This window comes from Blennius ocellaris, assembly GCF_963422515.1.
Source record: "Blennius ocellaris genome assembly, chromosome: 8".
Classification (NCBI taxonomy): domain Eukaryota; kingdom Metazoa; phylum Chordata; class Actinopteri; order Blenniiformes; family Blenniidae; genus Blennius; species Blennius ocellaris.
Window position 1 is genome coordinate 28,376,165 of NC_137657.1, and position 14,849 is coordinate 28,391,013.

Genomic DNA, 14,849 nt, shown 5'->3' on the forward strand with positions numbered 1-14,849 from the left:
AGGTTGATCTGCTGCTCCGCAGTGTCGTATTTCTGGAACATGATCATTTTAACAAGTTTCTTAAACACATCAATGGATTTAGAAGTTTTAGTTTAACAATCCAGACGGTTCTACAGACCGACTCCTTCCATTCAGATGCATTTTCTTTCCTTTACGGCCGATTGAAACCCGGGTTTTGTAAAAAAACCTCAGTTCCTTTCAGTTCGTATCTACTTTTTCTCTTTGCCGATCTGTTTTGCAATTTGTTCGGTAAAATTTCCAGATGAGCTTAAAACATGTTTTTTTAGAAGGTTCTACTCCACTAAATCTTTCAATTTTAGTGTTTTTTAGTCTAAATAAAGGATCAATGGTCTCTGTAGCCACGTCCACTAGCGACTCTAATCGCTCTTTTCTGTAGAAGAAGAACTGGATTACTGTGTTTTACAGGTGTTTCCCATTGTATTTAAGTTTCTTCAACACATCAATGGATTTAGAAGTTTTAGTTTAACGGTTCTACAGACCGACCGATAGAATAAAGGTGAAGTTGACGGTTCTAAAGCCGAGCGGTAGTTTGTCCCGCAGGACAGGAAGGTAAAGTGTCTTCGGACATTCCAACAGGCCTCTGTGGTTAAATCTCCTATTTTAACTCCCGCTTCGGGAATAATTACCCCGGCAGCTGCCGGCTTATTTTATTTATTTATTTTTAAACGCGGGTTAGGGTTGAGGTGCAGGTGACGTCCCGGTGAAGCCCATCCTAGACTTTTTTCACTTATTGGCATTGGCGCCAAACCGCGGAGGAGGAATGTTCCCGCCCTGCCGACGTCCAAACCCCCAGGTTTTCATGTTTGTTGGGAGAACAAGAAGGAGAAGGAGGAGGAGGAGGAGAAGGAGGCACAAGTTGGGTTTTTTCTTCCTTCGCTGGACAAACCGCACTCATCAGCGCTGAAACAAGACCTTCCTCCGCCTTGCCCCCCTCCGCCTTGCCCACCTCCTCCTTGCCCCCCTCCGCCTTGCCCACCTCCTCCTTGCCCACCTCCTCCTTGCCCCCCTCCGCCTTGCCCCCACAACGTTCACAACGTCCTCAACCAGGAGGCCCACAATGAAAAATCTCTGAAAAATGTTGCGGAGGAACTGAACACGACGTCCTCCAACCACGGCCATTTCCTGGGGTTCTGCTCCCGGCGTGGGGACGGACGTGGGGACGTGTGGGTGTGGGGACGTGGGGACGGACGTGGGGACGTGTGGGGACGTGGGGACGGACGTGGGGGCGTGGGGACATGGGGGTGTGGGGACGGACGTGTGGACGTGGGGGTGTGGGGGCGTGGGGACGTGGGGGCGTGGGGACGTGTGGACGTGGGGGCTTGGGGAGGTGGGGGCGTGGGGATGTGGGAGCGTGGGGGCGTGGGGAGGTGGGGACGTGGGGGCGTGGGGACGTGGGGACGTGGGGGCGTGGGGGACGTGGGGACGTGGGGGCGTGGGGACGTGGGGAGGTGGGGACGTGGGGACGTGGGGGCGTGGGGAGGTGGGGACGTGGGGGCGTGGGGAGGTGGGGACGTGGGGGCGTGGGGACGTGGGGACGTGGGGGCGTGGGGACGTGGGGAGGTGGGGGCGTGGGGACGTGGGGAGGTGGGGGCGTGGGGAGGTGGGGACGTGGGGAGGTGGGGACGTGGGGGCGTGGGGACGTGGGGGCGTGGGGACGTGGGGGCGTGGGGACGTGGGGAGGTGGGGACGTGGGGGCGTGGGGAGGTGGGGAGGTGGGGAGGTGGGGACGTGGGGAGATGGGGACGTCTGCGATTTTTTTTTTTAAAGAATATCTTCAGTCCTTCATGGAGACGACGTGTTGCAACATGTTGTTGCTTCGTGGAAGAGTTTGGTGAATCTGATTGGAATTGGTATGCAGGAGGAGGAGGAGGAAGAGGAGGAGGAAGAGGAACAGCAGGAAGAGGAAGAGGAGGAATAGGAAGAAGAGGAGGAGCAGAAGGAGGAGGAAGAGGAAGAGGAGGAGGAGGAGGAGGAGGAAGAGGAAGAGGAAGAGGAAGAGGAAGAGGAAGAGGAGGAGGAGGAGAAGGAGCAGGAGGAGGAGGAGGAGGAGGAAGAGGAACAGCAGGAAGAGGAAGAGGAGGAGGAAGAGGAAGAGGAGGAGCAGGAGGAGGAGGAGGAAGAGGAAGAAGAGGAGCAGGAGGAGGAGGAAGAGGAGGAAGAGCAGGAGGATCAGATTAACTTCACACTCAGTGGTTCTGATGATTTGTGGCGACTTAATAAACCAGGATTGTGTTCCAGCAGAAACCAGCAGAACAACCAGTGACCGTCTCTAACTGGACTCTCTGGTCGTAGTTCAAACTCCCACATCACGTCTGGTAATCAAAGTCTGGTAATCAAAGTCTGGCAATCAAACTCCCACATCACGTCTGGTAATCAAAGTCTGGTAATCAAAGTCTGGTAAATCAAAGTCTGGTAATCAAAGTCTGGTAAATCAAAGTCTGGTAATCAAAGTCTGGTAATCAAAGTCTGGTAAATCAAAGTCTGGTAAATCAAAGTCTGGTAATCAAAGTCTGGTAAATCAAAGTCTGGTAAATCAAAGTCTGGTAATCAAAGTCTGGTAAATCAAAGTCTGGTAATCAAAGTCTGGTAATCAAAGTCTGGTAAATCAAAGTCTGGTAATCAAAGTCTGGTAATCAAAGTCTGGTAAATCAAAGTCTGGTAATCAAAGTCTGGTAATCAAAGTCTGGTAAATCAAAGTCTGGTAATCAAAGTCTGGTAATCAAAGTCTGGTAAATCAAAGTCTGGTAATCAAACTCCCACATCCCGTCTGGTAATCAAACTCCAGCAGGTCCGGCCCCCCCGGTTGGAGTCGCCGTCACTGAACTCACGAGACGAACTTCCCCACGTCCACCTGGACGACGGCGTTGTGCAGCTGCACCTCCAGGAGCTGCGCCTCCACCGGACCCCCCTCACTGGCCTTGGGGGGGTTTGGGGAGAAGATCCTCAGCATCCCCATGTAGCTGCCCACCACCACCTTGTCTGCAACATGACAGCCACAGTCACGGATTTCAAAATTAAAAAAAAAAACCCTGACAAAAGACGTGTGTGACGATTTGTACAACAGAGGAAGTACCGATGACGTTTGTTGTCATGGCAACGCAACGGTCCAGCACGTGTCTCAGGACACACAACTTTACTTGTACTTATTTCAGTTTAAGAGTCTTTATGATGCCAGTGTAACTTTACTTTACACTACAATAGGGCTTATTTTGGGCAATATTGAAATCTGGATTATGTCTTTAAATTTGAAAAAACATTTATTGAACATGTTTAAAAAAAAAAAGAATCTCATTAAATATATAAAAATATCTTGTAATGTAGTAAAAACTAGCCTGTCGTACTGCACTCAATCTTTTAAAAACAATAAATAAACAATATACAATAAGAGATAGATGTACTTCAACATAAACACTTTGATGAATTGTTTCAAAATAAAAGGTTGGAGGTGTGGAGACGATGCCCGGGGGGCGGAGCTTCAGACTTTCTCCTCCATTCCAGCCTCACAAACACTTTTCTTTTCTTCTCTCGTCTCTCCGTCGGAGCGTCACACAACAAAACTACTTCCTCTCTACAAAATAAAGCTCCCCACAGTGACTGGGTGAATTAGAACTGACCAACCGCAGTGGGGGAACTTTATTTTGTAGAGAGGCGGGGTTTCCGGAAGAGGAAAGAAAGAAGAGTGAGTGAGAAGTGTGGATCGATGGAGGATAAAGTCTCTGAAGCTCCGCCTCCCGGCCGTCGTCTCTTGTTGGACGACACACTGACCGTGTCCAGAGCTGCTGTTGTCCACGTCCCCGACACAGAGACATCCCTGGTCAAACTCCTCTCCGTCCCCGAGTGCCGCTGACCACCAGTCACGGGCCTTGAACAGCGACATTGTGCCTCTGAGCAAAGACCAGGAGGAAACAATCGGGAAAAACGACACGCGACGTTAAACCATGAAAACGTTCGTCTGTACAAAGGATGTTAAACATTTCAATTCAAGGCCCTAAACCTAACCTAACCTAACCTAACCTTAACCTTAACCCTAAACCTAACCTCAACCCTAACCTCAATCCTAAACCTAACCTTAACCCTAAACCTAACCTCAATCCTAAATCTAACCTTAACCCTAACCTCAATCCTAAACCTAACCTTAACCCTAAACCAAACCTTAACCCTAAACCTAACCTTAACCTTAACCCTAAACCTAACCCTAACCTAACCTCAACCTTAACCCTAAACCTAACCATAACCTTAACCCTAAACCTAACCTTAACCCTAAACCTAACCTCAATGTTAACCTTAACCCTAAACCTAACCTTAACCCTAAACCAAACCTTAACCTTAACCCTAAACCTAACCCTAACCTAACCTCAACCTTAACCCTAAACCTAACCATAACCTTAACCCTAAACCTAACCTTAACCCTAAACCTAACCTTAATGTTAACCTTAACCCTAAACCTAACCTTAACCCTAAACCTAACCTTAAGCCTAACCTTAACCCTAAACCTAACCTTAACCTTAACCCTAAACCTAACCTTAACCCTAAACCTAACCTTAAACCTAACCTTAACCCTAAACCTAACCTTAAACTTAACCCTAAACCTAACCTTAACCCTAAACCTAACCTTAAATCTAACCTTAACCTTAACCCTAAACCTAACCTTAACCCTAAACCTAACCTTAACCTTAACCCTATACCTAACCTTAACCCTAATCCTTAGCCCTAACCCTCTAAACCTAAACCTAACCACAACCCCAACCCTCTAACCCTAACCTTAACCTTCTAACCCTAACCCTAACCTAACCCGTCACGTGTGGAAAATCGACACGTGACGTTAAACCATGAAAACGTTCGTCTGTGTAAAGGATGTTAAACATTTCAGTTCAGTCCATCTTCACCTGGAGCGAGCAGCAAAGGTAAAATAGTGTCATAACAAGCTTTGAATTCAAACTTTAGAGTATATATGTAATGGAAATGTCTATTTAAAAAAAAAAAAAAACAATTACTAAAGAAAATCACTTCAATTTCCACACAAAGTTCATTTTAATGAAACCGTCTGGTGCAAAATATGATGAAATGTCCTGCTGGAGCCTCTGGCAGGCTGGTTTTGGCACACGGGACTTATTCTAGGTTATTTTGACGTGAAATAAGGAGTTACTGACAGACTCGCGGTTACACAAGATATCCTGCATGAAAAGATAGACGGAGGATTAACTTTTCACGCGGAGCGGCTGCAGGTGGAGTCGTGAGGTCACAGTCTTCACTCAGGAGTAGAACGGAGACGGGATAAGCGCCGCTTATTCACATCCGTTACCAGATTTATCCCGCTGGCACACACTGGCCCGGCGGCCAGGGGAGGAGGAAGGAGGAGCCTGAGGGGTCGTCACGGCAACGAGCCGTCACCCGAGCCGTCGTCGAGCACGGGAAAATCAAAAATCTAGCATCCCACTTTTATCAGGACGAGAGGCCGACCGGTCACATGGCTTCAGGATTGTGTGTGAGTGTGGTGGGGGGGAGGAGGAGGGGTGAGGAGGAGGGGGGAGGAGGGGGGGGGGGTGTAGGTGGGGGCAAGCAGCTTTTCTCCCTGCTAAGTGCTGAGCAGGTGGAACAGGCAGATAATCCAGACAGAGAGAGAATCCCTGCTGGAAGCATCACCACAGGCTGAGTGGAAGAACAACCAGGAGCAACAACTATAACCCTAAACCTAACCCTCTAACCCTAACCCTAACCTTAACCTAACCTAACCTTAACCCTAACCCTCTACCCCTAACCCTAACCTAACCTTAACCTTAACCCTCTAACCCTAACCCTAACCTTAACCTAACCTTAATCTTAACCCTCTAACCCTAACCTTAACCTAACCTTAACCCTAACCCTAACCTTAACCTGAACCCTCTAACCCTAACCCTAACCTTAAACCTAACCTTAACCCTCCAACCCTAAACCTAACCTTAACCTTAACAATAGCCTTAACCCTAAGCTAAACCCTAACCCTCTAACCCAAACCTTAACCTTAATCTTAACCCTAACCTTAACCCTAAACCTAACCTAACCTTAACCCTAATCCTTTACCCCAACCCTAATCATAACCTAACCCTAACCCTCTAAACCTAACCCTAACTCTAACCTAACCCTAACCGTAACCCCCCTAACCCTAACCTAACCCCCTAGCCCTCTAGCCCCAACCCTAACCCCAACCTAACCCTAACCTAAACCTAACCCCCTAACCCTCTAACCCTAACCCACCCTGTGTTACGATGACTTTCACTCACTTTCATCTACGTCAGCTCCATCTGTTACTCCATCACCGCCTGGTCTGCTTCTCCGACTTTAATGACATTAGATTCCTCTTTAAACCGTGTAGCAGTCCGTCTAATACCTTCACAATGTTCAGCACCAGTCGTACAGGTTAGCGCTTTAAAACATGACATGAGGGGCAATATTCCACCTTTATCTGTTGTCGCAGAGCCGGAACTAAACTCTAAACTCTCCGTGTTGCTGTTTGACCAGAAGAATCAACAGACCCATCATCATTTCCTGAAATCTTAAGACTCAACGTGTTTATTGTCACACGCGCAGTAAAGAAACGCGTTTCGCTGCACAACGTCGCCCCACAAGTTAAAACTAGAACAAACACAAGCAATAGGAATAAAAAAAACCTCCACATTAAACTGTGCAAAATACAAGTGACGTATAGAAGTGAGCCTACAGTATAGATTAAATAATCTTAGTGAGAGTAACTCACTCTTCTTCATGAAATACACCAAACAAAATCTTCTTGTCCACGTGTGTTCTAACTAATCACAGCTGTAATTAACCAACAATCAATAGCAACCAGACGGTAACAAGTTCACCTTCCGGAATTTTCCATCTACATGTGAACTGAACATGTTTGTTGATTTGTTGAGTAAAACGTCTCGTGAATAATCATGGAAAAAAACTACATCCTTAGAAGTTTCAGGTAAAACGAGAAGCAGAAGTAGTACTGCAGTACTAGTACAAGAAGTACTAGTTTAATGTGTAGAGAAAGAGGCGCAGGTCCGTGTGTACTTGTTGTACTTGTTGTCCTGGCAGAATACTCTGGAGTTCCAATACACCTGTGGATGTGTGTTGTTGTACTACGTTCCCAGAACGAACTCCCCCCGTGTGATCAACGTGAACGTCAACGACACGTACAGAACGTGTGGAGCTCCAGCGTCCAGAAGAGTAAAGTTCCGGAGCGGCGAGCGTCAAACTGGATGAATTAACTTTAGCTTAGCCGGCTAATTAGTTAGCTCTCCAAATCACCTGGTGACTAGCTAGCGAGCCCGCTAACGCTGTCGCGCGGTTTTCTTTATTTACGGGGGGGTTGTTTTCCCCCACTTCCGGTGTCGTTTGCGAGCTTTTCCTACCTTTTACACCACCGGGCCCCCCCCCCCGGTCCGTTCTAACCGCAGGTTTCTCACTCCTTGTTCACGCAAACATCACATTTCTCCACCTCTTGCCTGCTGCCATCGTCCTGTTGTCATGACACTGACGCTCAACGGAGGCGCCGCAAGGCATCATGGGAAACCGAGTCTTTAACCAACGGGCTATTCGTGTACCGTTGTACGTGGGTCGGACTTGAACCGACGACCTTCTCGCTGTGAGGCCAGAGTATATGTGTTATGATACACAATAAAATTTAATAAAAGAAAAGAAAAGAAAAGAAAATAGAATTGAATTGAATTGAATTGAGTTAAATTAAATTTAATTTAATTGAATTGAATTTAACACTTGCCGAGTGAGAGGATAAATTAAATTATTGAGTTGATATGTCAAAACTTTTACTAATCAACCCAGCAAAAAAATGTTATGATACACAATTTAATTTAATAAAATTCAATAAAATGTAATACAATTAAACTAAATTAAATTAAATTAAATTGAATTGAATTGAATTGAATTGAATTGAATTGAATTGAATTGAATTAAATTGAATTTAACACTTGCCGAGTGAGAGGATAAATTAAATTATTGAGTTGATATGTCAAAACTTTTACTAATCAACCCAGCAAAAAAATGTTATGATACACAATTTAATTTAATAAAATTTAATAAAATGTAATACAATTAAATTAAATTAAATTAAATTAAATTAAATTGAATTGAATTGAATTGAATTGAATTGGATTTAACACTTGCCGAGTGAGAGCATAAATGAAATTATTGAGCTGATGTGTCAAAACTTTTTACTAATCAACCCAGCAAAAAAAACAAAGTTATGATACACAATATAATTTAAAAAAATTTAACTAAATTAAATCAAATTAAATTAAATTAAATTGAATTGAATTGAATTGAATTGAATTGAATTGATTTGGATTGATTGAATTGAATTTAACACTTGCCAAATGAGAGCATAAATTAAATTATGGAGTTGATTTGTCAAAACGTTTTACTAATCAACCCAGCAAAAAAAAAAAAAAAAAAAGAAGGGAGGTGTAGTGATTGTGTGAAAGGTTAAAGGTCACCGCTCATCTTGACTCCATCTCAGATGTATTCATACAAGACGAAGCCTCCAGGTCCTCCAGAAGACGTTTCCTAAATGTTCCCAGTGAGAAGAAACGAAGCGAAGCAGCTTTTAGTTCCGATGTCTTGCCATGTTTCCATGGAAACCACTGAATTGCCTCTTGTGTGAACGATGCTATTGAAATAAACTTGCCTTGCCTTACCGAAACCTTAATAGTGGTAAATTAAATATTACATTTTGAACACATTCTATACTAAATATGGGTAAAGATGCTGGATACCGATTATCAATCGTAGGCAGACGAAGGAATATTTGTAAATCATTTTGTACGTGAACAATGTACTGCCTTTATAAAGATCATTTTCAGAACGTAGCTGCACCGTGTTGCATTTCTTCACTTGTCTCTCCTTGAACTTCACTAATTACAGGTTCCAAGCTCTTTTGGGAAAAGGCAAGGGCTCGTCCGGGATTTGAACCCGGGACCTCTCGCACCCTAAGCGAGAATCATACCCCTAGACCAACGAGCCATGTTCTCTGCAGCCCTGGACTCCCTGTAAGTTTCTGCATTCTGCCACGTTGTCTAACTTTTACTGTATCTTGGGAACTTGTTAAAAAAAAAAGATTCTGGTGATTTGTCGCCCCCTGCAGGATACTTGTGGTACTGCACCAAACTGGAAGTTTCCCAATTTGTCATTTTCTGGTTTGTTTGTTTTATTTAAACAGAGAAAAAAAGTCTGTTTTGTCTATTATTTAACTGTTAAAGTTCACAAGTGTCGTCACGGCTCAAGTTATTGCATCTCCAGATGTAAAAAGCTAAGGGCTCGTCCGGGATTTGAACCCGGGACCTCTCGCACCCAAAGCGAGAATCATACCCCTAGACCAACGAGCCATGTTAAAACATGAAAATGTGGACAATTGCAATTCATAAATAAAAGAAAATGAAGGCTATACACTATAAATTATATATAAATGTGATGTATTTAGTAAAAAAAAACACTTCTGGACCACAGAACACAGCATAAAAACAGCGTCGCAGTGCTTGAGGGGTGAGTCCAGTGATCAACCCGAGAGCTTCACAAAAGGACGTTTTATTGCATTTTCAAGAAGAAGCCATATGCTTATAAAAATAAAACACACCAGTCTTAAAACCTCAGAAAATATGTCCGGGTGCAGAGAAAAACAAATATACACTTCCAATGTAACGCTCAACATGTACAGTACGACCTCATTATTACTCCCCGTTTTATTGATAATAGTCCATAATGTAGATTCTAATCTCCCGACGATAAGAAAAGGCAACATGCAGGCGATAGCAGCACATTAAAAACAAACATTCAACACATGTGGAGAGAAAACTTGATCAAAACAGAGGAGGTGGAATCAGATGAACCAGAATCTCCATCTCATAATACCTCCAAGGCGTCGGTTGCAATCCCCGTTGATGAGAAACTCTTTAACTTTCAACACTGGCGTGAAAAAAATAAAAATAAAAAAGCTTGTTTTGTGTGAGTTATGAATGTAGAATCTCTCTTTCCGCTCCAAAAACGACTTGTAAACATGCTTTCTTATGTGCAACGGCTCGTTTCTACACCCAAAAACCCTTTTGTTCCACAACTCGTGAGAATTAAAGTGCGTTTCCTCACTTCTTTCATCCCCAGTCGTCTCGATCTCGTCTCTCAGATCTAAATAAATACTGCTGGCGGCGACTTCGTGGAAAAGTCTGTCGCGAGCCCAATGACTTCGGCGATTTCACAAAGTAAATGTATGCGGGAAGAGAACCTGAGGTGACAGGCGTGCCGGGATTTGCTCCACGACACCGAGAGCACCGGGGCGTCATTGTATAAAACGCCACCGCGGGAATCTCCACGGTGGTGACGGAGGTGACGGAGGTGAGCGACCGTCACTCTTGGGTCAACTAGTCGTTAGAAACATCAGACACAATGAACACCGACGAAAACAGACTTTTTGAACGGTTCATTGACAGGAGATTTCAAATGTCTTTTTCCAAAGGCTGTGAGAGGTCGGAGGTCGGGGGTGGGGGGTGGGGGAGGGGTGGAGGAGGTGGGGGAGGAGGTGTCGTCCACCGCTGGAGGATGCCGGTGGGGGCGGCACCTCGCTATAAAACCTTCTGCAGGATGGCGTTGGGCACTTCCAGGGTCTCGTCCTTCACCAGGACGATGTCGTAAGAGTCCAGATATTTGTCCAGGCGCTCCTCCACCTGCAGGGGGCGACATGACGGAGGTCAGACTCCAAAACCACGGAGGCTTGAGAGGCTTTAAAATCAACCTTATTCATCATTTCCACCTTAATTCAGTTTTGACCCACATATTCCGGTGGTGCCCCGCCGACGCACTATAATCTATAAAACACCGCTGGGAGTCATTCAGCTGATATATTTGGTATCACAGATTAAAATAAACTTCTATATCAAGGAAAAGTCACAAAAACATCATTGGTTTTACATCCTTGCTGGAACTGATGAGATAAATGAATGAATAAATAAATAAATAGCTAGCTAGATAGATAGATAAATGAATACATAAATAGATAAATAAATAAATAGATAGATAAATAAATAGATAAATGAATAAATAAATAGATAAATAAATGAATAAATAAATAGATAAATGAATAAATATATAAATAAATGAATAAATAGATAAATAAATAGATAAATGAATAAATAAATAGATAAATGAATAAATAAATAAATAAATAGATAAATATATAGATAAATGAATAAATATATAAATAGATAGATAAATGAATAAATAAATAAATAAATAGATAAATATATAGATAAATGAATAAATATATAAATATATAGATAAATGAATAAATATATAAATATATAGATAAATGAATAAATATATAGATAAATGAATAAATATATAAATATATAGATAAATGAATAAATAAATAGATAGATAAATGAATAAATAAATAGATAAATAAATGAATAAATAAATAGATAAATGAATAAATATATAAATATATAGATAAATGAATAAATATATAGATAAATGAATAAATAGATAAATGAATAAATAAATAGATAAATAGAATAAATAAATAAATAAATATCAGTTTCTGACAGGTTAATGAATCGTGTGAGTTCAAACTAACTACTCCAACTTTTATTGTTTTTAAATTCCCGTTGGTAATTGAATTTAGTTCATATCTTAATGTTTCCAGCTGTTATACAAGTTAGACGTTAAAGAACCGGAGGGCAGAAGTGCCTCACTTTAGTTCAGGGGCCAGACAAACATGGGATTTAAAACATTCTATTTTCATTCATTTTCATTGTTTTGTAGTGTTAAATGTGATAAATCAGCCCTCTTCACGGTAAAGGATATACTGTATACCCGCTTTTTTTTTTGTTATATTCCACAAAACTACAAAAAACTAAAAAGGTTGTTAATATCCTTCTTTCCCCCAAACTTTCTATGGAAATTCGCTGTACCCGTTACAAATGACAATAAAGACGATTCTGATTCTGATTCTTCAAAAGCCGGGCTCGTCCGGGATTTGAACCCGGGACCTCTCGCACCCTAAGCGAGAATCATACCCCTAGACCAACGAGCCACACGGACAAACCTCCACATCTGGCTGAGCTTCAGGCTGCTGCTGATGTGGCGTCTGGAAGATACACTTCACCTCAACATCTCCCCCTGCTGGTCAAAGTCAGTATCTCACTCTGTATAATGCTGGTTACCTCTGGTTATCTCTGGTTATCTCTGGTTACCTGTGCACCAGGAAGGACTGGAAGATACAAATCTAATTTTAATTTCTCAGTTTATTTGCACCATAAATATTCTGTGTTCATGTTCGACAGAAATGTAAACAAATAAAAATACTTCCTTGGAACGTCAGTATCTCACTGTATAATGCTGGTTATCTCTGGTTACCTGTGGCTATCTGTGGTTACCTGTGGTTATCTGTGGTTATCTCTGGTTACCTGTGGTTATCCCTGGTTAACTCTGGTTATCCGTGGTTATCCCTGGTTACCTGTGGTTATCTCTGGTTACCTGTGGTTATTTGTGGTTACCTCTGGTTATCTGTGGTTATCCCTGGTTATCTCTGGTTACCTGTGATTATCTCTGGTTACCTGTGGTTATCTCTGGTTACCTGTGGTTATCCCTGGTTATCTGTGGTTATCCCTGGTTATCTGTGGTTACCTGTGGTTATCCCTGGTTATCTGTGGTTATCCCTGGTTATCTGTGGTTACCTGTGGTTATCCCTGGTTACCTGTGGTTATCCCTGGTTATCTGTGGTTATCCCTGGTTACCTCTGGTTATCTGTGGTTATCCCTGTTTACCTCTGGTTACCCGTGGTTATCCCTGGTTATCTGTGGTTATCCCTGATGATCTGTGCACCAGGAGGGACCGGAGGACACCACTCTAACGCCCTAGCGGTAGCCGTGCTTCCCCGCACCTTGTCGTTGAGGAAGCCGATCTTCAGGATGTTCTCCACGTTGGGCGCGCCGTCGGCCATGCTGAGGTCGCCCAGCGAGTCGCCCATCAGGACGATGTTGCAGTACTCCTTCAGCTGCTTGAAGTACTCGGTGTTCCTCAGGGCGCCGTCGTGCTTGTTGTAGACGTGGATCAGCTCCCCCTTGAAGCCCCGCAGGACGCCCTGCGAGAACACGGCCCGTCACACACACCGCCGCCGCCGCCGGCACGTCACGCCGGACGATCGGCGGCGGCTAACGAGGACTCACGTTGTCGTCGAAGTCCATGAAGTTGGACACCACCTTGACGTTGGGGTGGTAGACCCCCGCCTGGTGCAGGATCTCCTCCAGCACGTCGCCCAGGCCGGCGGAGAAGATGAAGACGGGGACGGCGTGCTGCTGCAGGCGGTCGAAGAACTGCTCGAAGCCGTCCCTGGAAGACAAGAGGCGGGACGATTGGCGCACCTGGTGCACGTCACTACCCGCCCACCCACCCGTCCCACCCACCGGAAGATCGAGGCGTGGCGATTGTCGCACCTGGTGCACGTCACTATCCACCCACCCGTCCCACCCACCGGAAGACAGAGGCGGGACGATTGTCGCACCTGGTGCACGTCACCACCCGCCCACCCACCGGAAGACAGAGGAGGGACGATTGTCGCACCTGGTGCCCGTCACTACCCGCCCACCCGTCTAACCCACCGGAAGACAGAGGCGGGACGATTGGCGCACCTGGTGCACGTCACTACCCGCCCACCCGTCTAACCCACCGGAAGACAGAGGCGGGACGATTGGCGCACCTGGTGCACGTCACTACCCGCCCACCCGTCTAACCCACCGGAAGACAGAGGCGGGACGATTGTTGCACCTGGTGCACGTCACTACCGACCCACCCGTCTAACCCACCGGAAGACAGAGGCGGGACGATTGTTGCACCTGGTGCACGTCACTACCGACCCACCCGTCTAACCCACCGGAAGACAGAGGCGGGACGATTGTCGCACCTGGTGCACGTCACTACCCGCCCACTCCCGTCTAACCCACCGGAAGACAGAGGCGGGACGATTGTCGCACCTGGTGCACGTCACTACCCCCGCCCCACCCGTCCAACCCACCGGAAGACAGAGGCGGGGATGATTGTCGCACCTGGTGCACGTCACTATCCACCCACACCCGTCCTAACCCACCGGAAGACAGAGGCGGGACGATTGTCGCACCTGGTGCACGTTACTACCCGCTCCACCGTCGGAAGACAGAGGCGGGACGATTGTCGCACCCTGCACTGCACGTCACTACCCGCCCACCCACCGGAAGACAGAGGCGGGACGATTGTCGCACCTGGTGCACGTCACTACCCCGCCCACACCGTCCAACCCACCGGAAGACAGAGGCGGGACGATTGTCACACCTGGTGCACGTCACTACCCACCCACCCGTCCACCCACCTGAGGGCGGCGTCCGAACCGACTCCCGCACCACCTCCGCCAGCTTGTCTTTCTCCAGCCGCTGCTCCACCAGGAGCGAGTGGGACTTGAAGTACCTGGAAACACACAGCCGCACCTTGAAGGCCTGGACCAGCACCTCCAGGGGGGGGGGGAGGGTGGGCGGTGCCACTCACCACTCCACCATGAAGGGGTACTTTCTCCTCCATGCTGAGAGTGGGGGTCGATCTCGATGGGGTAGTACTTGTTCTTCAGCTGCAGCAGCTGCTGCCGGCACTCCTCCGTCACCAGGTTGCAGTTGTCGATGATGTCTGGGGAGACAAGAGGACGCAGACGGCGGCCATGACACTACGTCCCCCGGGGGAGGTGGAGGAGGAGGGTGGAGGGTATTATTCACTCACTGTGACACGTGGGGCAGCGTTTTCCGTTGACCGCAAACCTGCTGAGCGTCATGTCG

At 45.8% G+C, this 14,849-nt stretch overlaps 2 protein-coding genes across 2 annotated transcripts in view; both read right to left on the reverse strand.

Moving 5' to 3' along the window:
* Positions 1-7,503, reverse strand: part of bbs9 (Bardet-Biedl syndrome 9) — a gene marked incomplete at its 3' end in the record, with an annotated part of 105,524 nt that extends 98,021 nt beyond the window's left edge. Inside the window, 3 exon segments of the mRNA XM_080500589.1 lie at positions 2,850-3,000; positions 3,787-3,905; positions 7,401-7,503. Coding sequence (XP_080356715.1) covers positions 2,850-3,000; positions 3,787-3,898 — 263 coding nt within the window. The 5' untranslated portion in view covers positions 3,899-3,905; positions 7,401-7,503.
* Positions 7,504-10,487: 2,984 nt separating this feature from the next.
* nt5c3a (5'-nucleotidase, cytosolic IIIA) overlaps positions 10,488-14,849 on the reverse strand; it is a 14,483-nt gene continuing 10,121 nt past the window's right edge. Inside the window, 7 exon segments of the mRNA XM_080500729.1 lie at positions 10,488-10,718; positions 12,935-13,135; positions 13,221-13,415; positions 14,427-14,490; positions 14,569-14,606; positions 14,609-14,703; positions 14,794-14,849. The exon segment at positions 14,794-14,849 is cut by the window's right edge and continues 14 nt beyond it. Coding sequence (XP_080356855.1) covers positions 10,617-10,718; positions 12,935-13,135; positions 13,221-13,415; positions 14,427-14,490; positions 14,569-14,606; positions 14,609-14,703; positions 14,794-14,849 — 751 coding nt within the window. The 3' untranslated portion in view covers positions 10,488-10,616.